Consider the following 15,546-nt stretch of genomic DNA (forward strand, 5'->3'; position numbering starts at 1 on the left):
ACATATGTGTATATATAACTGATTCATTTTGTTGTGAAGCTGAAACTAACATACCATTGTAAAGCAATTATACTCCAATAAAGATGTTTAAAAAAAAATAAAAAATAAAAAAAAATAAAAATAAAAAACAAATACCTTTATTGATGTATAATTAAGCTACTACAAAATTCACCCTTTTAAAGCTCACAATTCAAAAGTTTTTAGAATAAATATTGTGCAACTATCACTACAATTTAATTTTAGAACATTTTTATCGCTCCAGAAAGAAACTTGTTCTGGTTAGCAGTCCCTCCTCACTTTCCCCCTCAGCTTCTTCCACCCCAGCTTTCTGTTTCTGTGGATTTGCCTATTCTGGACATTTAACATAGATAGAATGATATAATATGTGACCTTATGTGACTAGCTTTTTTCACTTAGCATAATGTTTTCAAGATTCATCCATACTGTAGCATGTATCAATACTACTTTCCTTTTTATTGCTGAATAATGGTCTGTTGTATAGCTATACAACATTTTATTTATCCATTCTTCAGCTGATAGACATTTACATAGTTTCCACTTTGGGGATGAATAGTGATGCTCTGAACGTTTGTGTACAAATTTTTGTATGGGTGTATGTTTTCATATTTTTTGGATATATGTATTTATAGGAGTGGAGTTGCTAGGTCATATGGTAACTCTATGTTTAGCATTTTGTGGAACTGCCAAACTTTGTTCCAACGTGGTTGCACCATTTTTAAATTCCCACCAATGATATGTAGAAGTTCCAGTTTTTCCACATCCAGAATCTGTGTTTTTATCTTCAGCATCTAGTGCAGTTCCTGGCATATAAATGTTTCTTGAATGTGAAAGCTTGAATGAATCAATGAAAAAGTGAACAAATGTGTTGAGGTCAGATTTCATATTTAATAGCAATTCACAGTAAAGATATTGACCATTAGTTTCTCAATTTTAATCTTTTTTTAATTATTTTTTTATTTTTTAATTTATTTTATTTTTGTCTGTGTTGAGTCTTCGGTGCTGCACGTGGGCTTTCTCTAGTTGCAGCGAGCGGGGGCTACTCTTCGTTGCGGTGCACGGGCTTCTCTTTGCGGTGGCTTCTCTTGTTGCAGAGCACAGGCTCTAGGGGCACAGACTCAGTAGTTGTGGCTTGTGGGCTCTAGAGCGCAGGCTCAGTAGTTGTGCCGCACGAGCTTAGTTGCTCCGCAGCATGTGGGATCTTCCCAGACCAGGGATTGAACCCGTGTCCCATGCATTGGCAGGCAGATTCTTAATCACTGCACCGCCAGGGAAGTCCCTCAATTTTAATCCTGGTTCATAATTCTAGGGTAAGTCAAGGTCCATGGATTTATCGCCTACATTTGATCAATTGACCATTATTTGGTGTTACGAACTTACATTATTCTATTAATGAACTTACAGTTAGTCCTATACATATCACAACCAGTTGGGTTCATATAATATTGTTTTGTCTACAAAGACAGGTAGATTATAAATTCCTTGGATTCAGGGAACATGGTTTATAATTTCTTTGTATTACTAGAAATAATTGTGGTGATATGCTCGTAAGTGTTTGACAATTGGTACTCAAATTTGTATGATTTACCTATTTCTGTGCTGTAAATACTCCCACCACCATGGCCAATTTCAAGCTACCAGTATGATGTCACTGAACACAGAATTGGTAAGATATGCTACAGTGAGCTCTCACCAGCAATATTAACTTGCTCCAGCACATCACTAATACCAAAAAGAAAACTGACGATGAAATCAAATGACCTAAAATTCCAGTCCTGACTCTGCTACTAATTAACTATGTGACATTGCCAAACAGTTCTCCTTTCTGAGCCTCATATATAAAATTGAGCTATTTCTATTAACCTCAAAGACATTTGTGTTATTAATAAGAAAAGACAATATTGTACAACACAAGGAATATAGCCAATATTTTATAATAACTGTAAATGGAGTATAACCTTTAAAAATTGTGAATCACTATACTGTCTACTGTAACATATAGCATTGTACATAAACTATACTTCAATTGAAAAAAAAAAGAAAAGACATGAGAAAGTACCAGTTTGGGACATCTAATGGATGGTCAGGTATGAATGTGAATAGCTCAACCGTGGAGCTGGGTCCCGATAAGAGACTTATTAGTCAATACTTGTTGACCACTAAACTCTAGGCAAAACCACATACGCTGAGGCTAACTCAGCTCCTTACTTTCCTTCTCTGAAGATCCTTCTGCCCACTCTACCAGTTCCCTCTTCTTCTATAAGTTCCTGACAGGTTTTTTTCCCATAAATATTCATTTAAGAAGATAAGTATTACAAAAAAGAAGACAGTTTGATCTAGTTAAATGTAGGTGGAATTTTTGGAAAGCATAAACTGAGTCCTCATTTCAGGGTAGACCCTAGTTAGAAATTTCTGGGATTTATAACTTGTTACAACTTGCGGAGAATTAAGAGGATGTAGGATGGGCAGGAAATACCCTATAAAGACCTAATTTGTTAATATGATATGCAACAAAGGAAAACAATAGTAACCTGGACAAATATTTATTGACTTTATTTTGTTCTGAGCAGAAGTCTAAAAGTTTTACATATTAGTAATCCACACGATAACACTGCAGGGTATTTATGATTTATCCAGTTTTATGGTTGAAAAAAACTGATGTTCATAGGGTAAAATTAAGTTATCCAAACTCACTGCTAAGAAAGATGAGTAGAGATTCAAACCTAAATCACTATGACTTCAAAACCCAAATGATTTAGCCAACCTCTCAAAATAGCCCTAGAGTTGGCCAGTGGTATAGGAAGTGGTATGCCTGGATTAGAAGTTTAGATTCCATTTTAGTGAGTGCATTGAAGGAGCAGAAGGCCCCAAAGCCCAACGTACTATTCCTAAACCCTTAATGAGGTGTCTGGGAAAATTTGTTAATTTTTTTTTCATAGAGAGATGTCCTCTGAAACTACCTCTGCAAGGCCTTAAAGGAGAGGGGCAGGCTCCCATAAATCACCTCGGCCTTATCCCCTGCTAACAATAATGAATTCTAGCTGTGGAGTTACTGCCTCTCAGAACCAGCACAACACAAGCAGCCAAAGCTTGAGTTAACTCAAGGTAACAGGATTGCTTGAAGCATGATACTGGGAGGTGCTTCTCACCTGGTCTGAGTTTCCTGAACATGTCTGTCAGTCATCCTGAGAGTAGAATTCTGCCAAGAGGAGTGGTGGAGAAGAGAAAGGAATAACAGGAAGATAGCACAGTTGGAGAATAGGGCCCAGAAGAAAATCCTAGATGTACTATATTCAGATTTGTGTATTTAGAAGTATTTTGTTGGCAGTATTATTTGTAGAGGCTAAAAACAAAACCATGGAAACAAAATTCATGGCCAACTATTGAAAATGGTTGAATTAACTGTAGAAGATACTTAACAAAATACCATGGAATACTATGCAGTCGTGAAAAGAAATGATTTCGAAATATAGGATGACTTGCTGAGCTTGCCACTATGCAGAGAAAAGCAAGATTCAAAGGAATATAAATAATGTGGGGCTTCCCTGGTGGCGCAGTGGTTGAGAGTCCGCCTGCCAGTGCAGGGGACACGGGTTCGTGCCCCGGTCCGGGAGGATCCCACGTACCGCGGAGCGGCTGTGCCCGTGAGCCATGGCCGCTGAGCCTGCGCGTCCGGAGCCTGTGCTCCGCAACGGGAGAGGCCACAGAAGTGAGAGGCCCGCGTACTGCCAAAAAAAAAAAAAAAAAAAAAAAGTGAACTCAGTTTTAAAAGATTACCCCTAAAACACACTATATATATATATATATATACTCTATATATGTATACTTACATGACTATGGAAAAGGATATGGAAAGTTGTACACTAAGTTAGCAGTGACTTTCAAGAACAAAGTGAGGAGAGCTGCAGCCAGTGAAGGGGGTAAAAGGAGATGATCATGAAATAAATTAAGATAGCATCTTCTTAAAGGGAGGGAGTCCAAAATAAATGGATCATGTAGGATAGGATCCCATTTTTAAAAAGTATTTGGGTCTGGGCTTTCTGAAAATAACAGGGATTACAATTCAGAAAACAGGAGATAATGGATGTGTGACATCAATGCATCAAAACTCAAGAGGCAGCAGTCTTCCAGAGGGCAGTACCTTCCAGCCTCTTGTGCCTCGGTCCTTTACCTGGACCCTCTTAAACAAACCCTAGGTCCCCAACTTCCAACTTTTCTCTCAACAAAATCCTTCCTTCTCAGTGATCAACATTACAATGAGCTCCATAAGGATGTAATTTTGCCTACACTGAAGACAGCTCATCTTTAAGTTTAGTCGAGCTGTATATAAATCATGTCTCAACCACTCTAGTGAGGAATAGGCCTTGAGTTTTATCTTAAAATTTCACCGAAAGGTTCTCCCACAAGTAAATGCAGATTTTGCCTTTGACTCTGATTAAGCAAAAACTACTGAGAATTTGAAATGTGTGTAATTATAGTTCATTATGCTACAGGTTTCAAAGACACAAAATCTATCTCATAGGTAAGGTCATAGTCAAAGTATTTAGCTCCCCCCACCAATCAGCATCTGGAATTAGAAGAATTTTCCATAACAGAACATAAGGTGGTGGAGTGTGCATATTTCTGGGGGGAGGGTTACGAAAGATTCATCTCCTCATTCCCGAGTAATCACCTGGAGCCATGACATGTATTATGGAGTGTGATAACGGAGCTTAAATATTTTGACAGCTTTATGTATAGAAGCAGGTGAAAAATTATTTTAAAGTTGTTCATCATTTTTGTTGCTGGAGGAAGATAGCCTTTTTTTTTTAATTGGAGTAAAATTGCTTTACAATGTTGTGTTAGTTTCTGCTGTACAGTGAAGTGAATCAGCTATATGTATACCTATATCCCTTCCCTCTTGCACCTCCCTCCCACTCTGCCATCCCACCCATCTAGGTCGTCACAGCTCACCAAGCTGAGCTCCCTGTGCTATACAGCATGTTCCCACTAGCTATCTATTTTACACATGGTAGTGTATTTATGTAAAACCTAATTTCCTGATTCGTCCCACCCTCGCCTTACCCCCTGTGTCCACACGTCCATTGTCTACATCTGCAACTCTATTCCTGACCTACAGATAGGTTCATCTGTACCATTTTTCGAGATTCCACATATATGCATTAATTTACAATATTTGTTTTTCTCTTTCTGCCTAACTTCACTCTGTATGACAGACTCTAGGTCCATCCACATCTCTGCAAATGACCCAATTTCGTTCCTTTTTACAGCTGAGTAATATTCCATTGTATATATGTACCACATCTTCTTTATCCATTCATCTAACGTTGTACATTTAGGTTGTGTAATAATGGAGCTTAAATATTTTGACAGCTTTATGTATAGAAGCAGGTGAAAAATTATTTTAAAGTTGCTCAGCATTTTCATTGGTGGAGAAAGATTGCCTTTGTTTTTTGTTTTGTTTTTTTTAAGAGAACACTTCAGTGAGATTTTGGTCCACACCCACCCCAAATGATGAATTCTACTCAAGAATGAAATTTGGGCTTCCCTGGTGGCGCAGTGGTTGAGAGTCCGCCTGCCGATGCAGGAGACAAGGGTTCGTGCCCCGGTCCGGGAAGATCCCACATGCCGCGGAGCGGCTGGGCCTGTGAGCCATGGCCGCTGGGCCTGCGCGTTCGGAGCCTGTGCTCCGCAGCGGGAGAGGCCACAACAGTGAGAGGCCCGCATACAAAAAAAAAAAAAGAATGAAATTTGAGCCCCTTGCTAACATTATGCTCAGTGGTGAAAAAGCTGAAAGCTTTTCCTCTAAGATCAGTAACAGCACAAGGATGCCCACTTTCACCACTTTTATTCAACATAGTATTAAAAGTCATAGGCAGAGCAGTTAGGCAAGAAAAAGGAATAAAAGCATCCAAATCAAAAAGGAAGAAGTGGGCTTCCCTGGTGGCGCAGTGGTTGGGAGTCTGCCTGCTGATGCGGGGGATGTGGGTTTGTGCCCCGGTCTGGAGGGATCCCTCATGCCGCGGGGCGGCTGGGCCTGTGAGCCATGGCTGCTGAGCCTGCACGTCCGGAGCCCGTGCTCCGCAACAGGAGGGGCCACAGCAGTGGGAGGCCCACGTACGGAAAAAAATAAATAAATAAATAAGGAAGAAGTAAAACTGTCACTACTTGCAGATGACATGTTATATATAAAAAGCCCTAAGGACTCAATCAAAATACTGTTAGAACTAATAAATGAATTCAGTAAAGTTGTAGGATGCAAAATCAATATACAAAAATTAGTTGTGTTTCTATACACTAATAACAAACTATCATAGGAGAAATTAAGAAAACAATCCCATTTATAATTGCATCAAAAAGAATAAAATACTTGGAATGAACTTAACCAAGGAGGTGAATGACCTATACACTGAAAACTATAAGACATTGATGAAGGAAATGGAAGAAGATGCAAATAATAGAAAAATATTCTGTGTTTATGAGTTGGAAGAATTATTATTGTTAAAATGTCCATAATAGGGCTTCCCTGGTGGCGCAGTGGTTGAGAGTCCGCCTGCCGATGCAGGGGACACGGGTTTGTGCCCCGGTCCGTGAGGATCCCACATGCCGTGGAGCGGCTGGGCCCGTGAGCTATGGCCGCTGGGCCTGCGTGTCTGGAGCCTGTGCTCCACAGCGGGAGAGGCCACAATGGTGAAAGGCCCACGTACCGCAAAAAAAAAAAAAAAAAAAATTTCCATAATACCCAAAGCAATCTGTAGGCTCAGTGCAATCACTATCAAAATTCCAATGACATTTACCACATAAATAGAACAAATAATCCTAAAAATTTTTTGGAACTATGAAAGACCCCAGATAGCCAAAGCAGTCTTGATAAAAAAGAACAAAGCTGGAAGCATAATGCTTCCTGATTTCAAACTATATTACAAAGCTATAGTAATCAAAACACTATGGTATTGGCATAAAAACAGACACATAGATCAATGGAACAGAATAGAAAGCTCAGAAATAAACTCATACATATATAGTCAATTAATTTACAACAAAGAAGCCAAGAATATACAATGAGGAAAGAACAGTCTCTTCAATAAGGGGGAAAACTGAACAACCATATGCATAAAATGAAAGTGCATCACTATCTTATACCATATACAAAAATTAACTCAAAATGGGTTAAAGATGTGAAAATAAGATCTGAAACCATAAAACTCCTAGGAAAAAAACATAGGCAGTAAGCTCCTTGACACTGGCCTTGACAATGGCTTTTTGGATTTGACACCAAAAGCCAAGGCAACAAATGCAAAAACAAGTGGAACTAGGGACTTCCCTGGTGATCCAGTGGTTAAGACTCCATGCTCCTAATGCAGGGGGCCTAGGTTCAATCCCTGGTCAGGGAACTAGATCCTACATGCCGCAACTAAAAGCCTGTGTGCTGCAACTAAAGATCCTGCATGCCTCAAGGAAGATCCCTCACGTAGCAATGAACATCCTGCATGCTGCAACTAAGACACGGAGCAGCCAAATAAATAAATAAATATTAAAAAAGGAAAGAAAAAACAGTGGAACTACATCAAACTAAAAGGCTTCTTTCTGCACAGCAAAGGAAATCATCAACAAAATGAAGTCAACCTATCGAATGGGAAAAAATATTTGCAAATCATATATCTGATATGGGGTTAATATCCAAATATAAAAAGAACTTATACAACTCTATCAAAAAGAAAAAAGTCCAATTTAAAAATGGACAGAGAATCTGAATAGGCATTTTTCCAAAGAAGACATAAAGATGGCCAGCAGGTCCATGAAAAGGTGTTCAACATCACTAATCACCTGGGCAATTAAGGACAGTTGTCTTCCTGCTCACTTTTTTTTTACTAAAGGAACAGGCTCACGAGGCAGTGGCGAATGTAGATTCAGTCATACGTGGGGCCGTATGCAGGTTCCACCCCTTATCAACTCTAGAGCAAAAGTCTTTGGTCTCTGTTTCTTCGTGTACAAGATGGAGGTCTCATAGGGTGGATGGGAGGATTAAATTAAGACAACAAATGTAAAGTAGCACAGTGTCTTGCACAGAATGCATGTTTTATTGTATGTGCTTTGTGCTCTCTTTACAGACAATTGACTACCCTCCAAAGCTCTGTTCCTTTGGACTGTCAGTCAACAATATGTTAACTTAAAAAGGAAATGAGAAATAAATATAATAAGTAAAGTCGAAAAACAGAAAAGAAGGAACAATTAATACTTTCAATTTAACTCCGCACTAGACAAGGTTGTCTCTTGCCTAAGTTGCTCCCCTTCCCCCATGCACCCAGACCCAGGGTGATCGGACAACCCTGGATCAGATGTAGCCCCTTCCAAGAGAGCCCCAAAATAAAGAAGCCTCAAGGACTAGGCTGTATGGAGTCTGAAGCGATGCTTCATCTTAAAATAGCTTTTTATTTATTTTAAATTACCTTTTATTCGTGAACAGCAACTTTTGGGGCAAATTAGATTACTCAACAGATAACATTTTTAAGATAATGTGTTATGAGTGGGATTAATGACCCTGTGATAGTCATAGGTAGAGATAATGTATCAAACAATGTAGATGGAAGATGGTAGGCCCTGAAAAGTAATTTCAGATCAGAAATTGGCCCAAATGAATGATGATATTGATAGGTATGATTCATGAGAAGAGCTTAAATAAAATTGTTTCATGAAATGGGAAAAAAGCAAAAATATAGAATATTTTATGAGTTCATATATGAACATATAACCAAATTACTAAAATGAATACTGAAAGCAGGGACGTCTCTGTTCCCATGTTAGTATGTTTCTGTAGACTATATATCCTGTTCAGAGCTACAGGAGCCATCAATTCTCACTTCACCTTTGCTTCTCTGAGCCCCTCTTTCCCACTCAGTGCTTGAGATATTCGATATTTTTGGATTCTTCCACCAATACACTTCTGCCTTTGGTTATCCTTTTCCTTCACCTGCTACCTCTTATGGTTCTAGCTCTCCTGGTGGTGGGGCCTCCAGCAGCAGCAGCATTGCCTCCAGCGGCGAGGGAGCCTCCAGCGGCGGCAAGGGGGCCTCCTCCGGTGGGGGGGCCTCCTCTTCTTGGTCCTTCTCTTCTGACTCCTCCTCCTGTAGCCCCACTGGTAGAAACTCCGTTAAGAATCCCTCACTAGTGGTTTCCTCTGAACTTTCCTCCAAGGTACGCCCTAGGGTCTCTACTGACTCATTTACAGCCCTGAGGGTAATGTAAAATATTAAAACTAACAACAATATTAAAAGAAATGAAGGGAGTATGAAAATTAGCTTGCCAACATTTCTAAACTCAATGCTACGTTGAAAAGAACCGCCACCTACACCTACACTTTGAATTTCAGTTGGTTTGCCAGGTGGACCACTGTCTACACTACCACCATCTCCTGGACCTCTGCAGTCAGGGGGAGCATAGCCAGCCTCACAATGGCAGTGCCTAAAATTGTTGCAAACTCCGTTACCATTACACATTTCTTCTGGTTTGCAGTCATACTTGAGCACAGCATAATCAGTACAAGAGTAATTTACACAGACTTTGTTTGGAGCACAAAGAGTGCCAGTGTGTACATCTCCATCATCAGGGATATCAGTAGTGTTATAGGCATCCATGCTCCAGCACCAGTCATCTTCATGAGCGACCTGGATCAGTGTATGATTTGGTTTGATTTGTGGTACCTGTCTAACATTTGTACATATAAGTTTCCCACAAAATATATTATCATCTACACACTTCAAATATCTTAACCTAGGTGAGTTGGTAATACCACAGTTTCCAAACCGGTCCCCTCTTCTGTTCATTGAAATGTAACAGTTTTCTGGGGCAGACCTTGCAGAGAACCCATATATATCCATGCACTGATTATCAGGGTTCTTACAGCGACCTCCAGCACAATAGTGAATTCTATCACACATTGTACCATCTATCTTATAGCTGTCTATGGGGCATTCTCCAGAGGAACCATCACAATACTCTGGGAGGTCACACTCCCCCAAAGCAGGACGGCACATGAATCCCTTATATTTCAGTTGGCATTTAACGCAGCAGAGTCCATCACTACACTCTGCATTCTCCTTCAGCCTACATGTTTGGTCACAGCATGGGTGATTGTCACAGTCAGAACCACAGTCACACTGCTCATCCTCTTCTACAACACCATTTCCACAGCGGGAATCCCTCCGTACGCGGCCTTTGGGCCCAGGCTTGTTAAATAGGCAGGCCCCTTTGTGTTCCCAGAGGAACTGGTAGAAGAAGTCAGAGCTGCAGTTGCTGAAGCCACTTTCTTTAGTGATATTTTCACGCATGAGGCCAAAGGGTTTATCTTTACAAACGCAGGCCGAATGATCATGCGGAATACCCAAGTTGTGCCCAAGCTCATGGACCATGAGCGCTGCAAACAGGAGGACATCCTCATGGTGGAAGGATTCAATGGCTGCTGCAAAATCACTTGAACAGGCACCACTGAGAAATGCCTGCCCCGTATCCTCTTTAGGATGGTGTCCAACGATCATGTGGGCAACATCATGCTTCACACGATGGAAGAGCCTCTCTTGTCTCCAGCTATTGAAATTCCTGAGTGCAACTTGCAGGTCCACTGGGACCTGTATGAGGTCCCCCTCGGTCCAAATCTCCATTCCAGCCAGCACCACCTCTGTGTTTATTCCCCTAGTGAAGCTGTTGGCCAGAGCAATGATGTCCATTACTCTCTGGACTGTCTCATTGATGTCATTGCCCCACATTTGGAACCGCTGGTTGTCGACCACGACAAACATCTCCACGTATTTGGTATGTGACCACAAGTAGGATGGCACCTGCCGACTGCGAGGCTTGCTGCTCTCTTGTTGCCGGCTGGTGAATGCCACTTGGCTGTCATTGGAAGTGACACTACAGGAGACTGGAGCTTCACGGGCCACGGTGTACAACACATGTTCAAACCGTTTTGAAGAGTGAATGGGCTCAATGCCATAGGATTTTGCCTCCTTAATCAGGACGCCTCTGAGGCCTGAACAGGTGTTGACAGAAACAAAAGAACCTGGGACTCCTTCTATGTAGCCTTCATAATGACAGTCATGTGAGATCAAAGGCATCTCTTGCCCCAGGATGCCATTGTGGTAGCTGAAGACTGGAAAGTTATTCACAAAATAGTCTCTCTTCACCTTCAGGTGAATCAGCTGTTTCTGGCCCTGCATAAATAGCACATAGGAGAGCTTTCCCACTTGGTCTTCCCTTCCTTCCACTGTCAGACTCTTGGGGGTGACTGTTTCATAGGAAGAGTAATATACTGATCCCAGGTCACAGTACAAGCTTGGCAGAGAAATCACCAACAGCAACACAATCCTCAAACTGAAACATGAAGATCCTGGCACTGGCCCCAGCCTCAAATCCCTCTTCTGCTGAGCCCAAGTCTGAAACTTCATCTTACCCTCCTTCAAGGCCACTTGGTTTTTCCGTAGAGAAGGCAGTATAGAGGCAGAGTGTGTCACAGACGCTGCCATGTTAAATCAGTTGATGATGCAGGGCCTATGTCCAGCAGCAGCAGCTTTCCCTGACACGCAGACCCTCCGTCACAGGTATTCACTTCAGATCTATGCTGGCTCCCTTATGGGTGGGCACTGCCCAACTCTGAGTCTTACAGACCTTGGGGCTGTGTTTCTGTTCTTGCTTTTCTCTCTTGGCCTTCAGTGGTTTCCTTACTATATGACTTCCTTCCAACAGCAATGGTTTTAATGCTCCTTGGCTAAGTTCCCTTTACGCTTACACAGAGATATACCAAGTAGAAGGCCTGTAATGATTCAGCCAGGACTGTTACTCAGGTAAATTATCCTTATCCTCAGCCCAGGGCCACGCTACTCCTGATATCCGTTAATCTGCGCATTCTTTGAAACCCAACATTCTGGCAGGAGGTCAGGGGGGAGGGGATGGGGATTCTTCGGGATCTCAGAGCAGGACGAAGCTCTCTGTTGCCCATTACCTCTTTTCCTCATTTCTGTAGTATTGAGGGTACTGTTTTTCAGTCCAGCCCTCCTTTGTCAGGGTCTGGTTTTTCTCCTTTAATTCAAGAAAACTTGTATGTGGATGCACAAATCCTCCCTCATTAACTTTTGTTCATAACAGATGAGTTTAGCCACTTTGTGTCTGCATATAAACATAATTTTCCTCTAATAAGTTTTCCTAATGCACAAACGTACTAAGTGTTAAATGAAAGGAGTTCAGTTTCACTACGGAGACTTACAAGTGACTAAGATCAAAGTTCAGTTCCTCCCAACATAAAAACAAAGTCTGGAATAAAACTAAACTCTGATTAACCAGGTATCTAGTTACCATTTCATCAAGAAAATAAAAATGGACTGTATAAGAGCTTTTTAAAGACTTCTTTGCTTTCGTAACTAAAATTGAACTGTAATGTCTATGGAAGTCCTTGGATTTGATTTTGATGTTGATCTCCTGGTGTATTTAGCAGTATAAATTTAAAAGGAAAAAAGCCCTATTTAACCACATTCCTTGCCCAGTTATTCTCCTTTGCATCATAAGATGAACTAAAGACTCTACATCTTTTATCTTGCATAAAAATAATTTTATATTAAGTCAAATATCTACAATATAAAACCTTCAAAATAAGGGTTATGGCTATAAGTACCACACAAAAATGGAGAAATGCCTTATATAATTCAAAAGAGAATGGAATAGTACTACAAGAGCTCAGATATAAGCATGAGAGTAGATCAACTCATTAACCCCAATTAATAATATTTAATTCCTAATACAGATGAAAAAATTAATCATCCACATCTAGCAAGAAAATTAATACTATCATATCACAAACATATTAAAAAATTTACAGCAAAAATGGTGAAATGATTTCCAGCTGGATTTCTTTTCTCCTTGTGTTCTGTATAAGAGGAAAGCCTCTTAAAATTATGTAACTTGGAAATTATCACAGATTTAAGATGTTCCCCTGTGTCTTAACCAAACAGGCAGGGAAAATTTAAGTCATTCTGTGGGACAAAAAAATCAATAATGAAAGACCACTTCTACTTTTTTAAATAAATAAAAATATAATTAAAATCAAATATCCAATTTTCCAGTTCTCAAATTGAGACACATTTTCTTCAATAAATACACACGCACGCAAGCATTCACACACAAGATCTGATTTAAATCATTTGACTTCTTCAACCAATAATTCCTTCAACTTGTTCTATCTCAAATGAATACAAAAACAAAACTTTTTAAAAAGCAGTTCCTCCTATCATATGTTTCAGACAATAAATTTCTCACAGGTGTTCTCCTATAGCTTATACAATATGTTAGCCAGAAAAATACAAAAGTTGTTTCGCATCAAGCAGATTAATAACTATGGTAAAGTCTAAAGGTATTTGAGTAATGGTTTTATAGTAAGCAGAGGGTTAGCAAATCATGTAGGAAAACTGAAGACTCTAACCTCCTGCCTATGAGAACTGTTCTTACAGTGTGAACTTCCTGCAGGTACAGGCATTAGACAGACAGGCCAAAAGAGACAAGGATGATTTTGTTTCACTTCCAGTACATGTGAATGTTTTATTAGTAAACCTGACTGGTAAAGTTAAAGCAGAATTTGCTACTGGCCTACAAACAAATTCCATAAACAAAACTCCACTTTAAAGACCAAACATTGCTGAGTCTTTTGGAAGCTGTTGTTTTGTCAAGGAGCTCTCTGTAGGATAGGACCCACTTTTGAGTTACAACAGCTAGAGCATCCTCCAGGGTATTCACAAACTTTCAGCATGGACCTGTCTGGATACAGCACTCATTTTCGCGGCCAGTTTAATTCAAACTAAAGAAACACGGGCAACTGCTGCTCAGAGTAAAAGGAAGAATCTTTTGGATACCCTTTTAGATCATGCCTAAAATTCACCACACAGGGAAGGAAATCATCTTGAGCCTCTAGAAGACACCCAGATAACAAATTTGAGAAGTTAATGGTAGACTGGGCATGCTAGAAGATTCCTCTGAAGAAAAAGAGTAACAAAGTTAATTACTGCCTTCCTCTCCCAAGTGAACACTGAACCTCTACCCTAAGATAAGAAAAATAACAGGTATTCAGTTGTTCCAGAAACAAGTGCAGAGTTTTTCCTGATTGTAAGAAGTGATTTTGATTTGTAAGACTGCATTTCACTGAAAAAACAGAATTATTCAACCCTTAATTCAACTCTCAGCTAAGTTTTGTGGTTAGTAAATAAGAAAACATTTTGTTTTTCTCTGCTGCCTGTTAGATTTTGCCATGTTTAAAAGTATTGAATTCTCGGGCTTCCCTTGTGGTGCAGTGATTGAGAGTCCGCCTGCCGATGCAGGGGACGCGGGTTCGTGCCCCGGTCCAGGAAGATCCCACATGCCGCGGAGCGGCTGGGCCCGTGAGCCATGGCCTCTGAGCCTGCACGTCCGGAGCCTGTGCTCCGGCAACGGGAGAGGCCACAACAGTGAGAGGCCCGCGTACCGCAAAAAAAAAAAAAAAAAAAAAAAGTATTGAATTCTCCTTACAGGTTATCCATTTGTAGCAGTTATCAATCACCGAAGATTAGTGAGCCTTACCTCAAAAAATGCCTTGAATTTAAAACTCTCCAAAGTAAAAGGGAACCAATGTGTAAGGTAATTTCTAAGAGATACTTAATGTTTTTATCATATATTCCTACAGTCATTCACACACATATGGGACATACTAAGCAAATGTCACCCTGAAGACATACTCAGCAAAGTGGAAGAGTTAGAAAATAAGTGAGCTCTGGGGGGTTGATTTTGATTGAAGAGAATTTGATGGGATGAAACTGAATAACTGAGCCTACTGACCCTTTTCTTCTCCTCTGTGAATTGGAGTTGGCCTATTAGCTCTCCCATTTACCAACACAGAACCACCAATCAAGAACTGCTAAAAAAATAAATAAAAATGGTGTGTTATGGATGCCGATATGTACAACAGCAAAGTAGAAAAGCACCCAGCCTTGTTTTCTATTCCAGTATCTGATCTCTGGGCCAGAACCATGCTTCCTGAAAATGAAGGGTGATAAATAAAATACATGCATCCCAGGGGATGCCACCATGAAACCCAGGCAGAAATGTTAGAGAAAAAGGGTAGCTTTAAGAGAAAAAACTTGGACCATCTTTAGATGCTAACCCAATAGTCCAGTTTTTATGATATGTAACTTTCTCAGAAAAATCATCCCATAAAAGGGGCCAGAAGAACAGGGAAAGGAGATAAGAAGCAATGGAGCTGGTGAGGGCTGCAGGAAAGGGAGAGGACAAAGTAGGATCTCAAAGGAGGTGGGAGGGCTGAAGCTCTGGTTAAACATGAAAAGAATAAACTCAATAGAGAATCCCATTAGATTTAAGAAATACACCAATACCTTTTAAAAAAATATGACAAAAAAGGAGTATTACCACTCTTCTCTAGGGAATTAGGGATAAGAGAAATGAGGGCTCAACTCCCTGCCTCTTCCATCATGGGAGGTGGCACCCTGTAACAGGCAAGCA

General features: G+C 40.3%; 2 protein-coding genes across 2 annotated transcripts in view; one reads left to right on the plus strand and one right to left on the minus strand.

Moving 5' to 3' along the window:
* TMEM116 (transmembrane protein 116) overlaps window positions 1-15,546 on the plus strand; it is a 131,352-nt gene that overhangs the window by 103,547 nt on the left and 12,259 nt on the right. The window lies entirely within an intron of this gene.
* On the minus strand, window positions 9,000-11,753 carry LOC132436373 (disintegrin and metalloproteinase domain-containing protein 1a-like). The gene has a single exon (XM_060029287.1). The coding sequence runs from the start codon at window positions 11,535-11,537 to the stop codon at window positions 9,000-9,002; it is 2,538 nt and encodes an 845-aa protein (XP_059885270.1). The 5' UTR covers window positions 11,538-11,753.

The sequence above is a fragment of the Delphinus delphis genome, chromosome 13, assembly GCF_949987515.2.
Source record: "Delphinus delphis chromosome 13, mDelDel1.2, whole genome shotgun sequence".
Taxonomy (NCBI): Eukaryota; Metazoa; Chordata; class Mammalia; order Artiodactyla; family Delphinidae; genus Delphinus; species Delphinus delphis.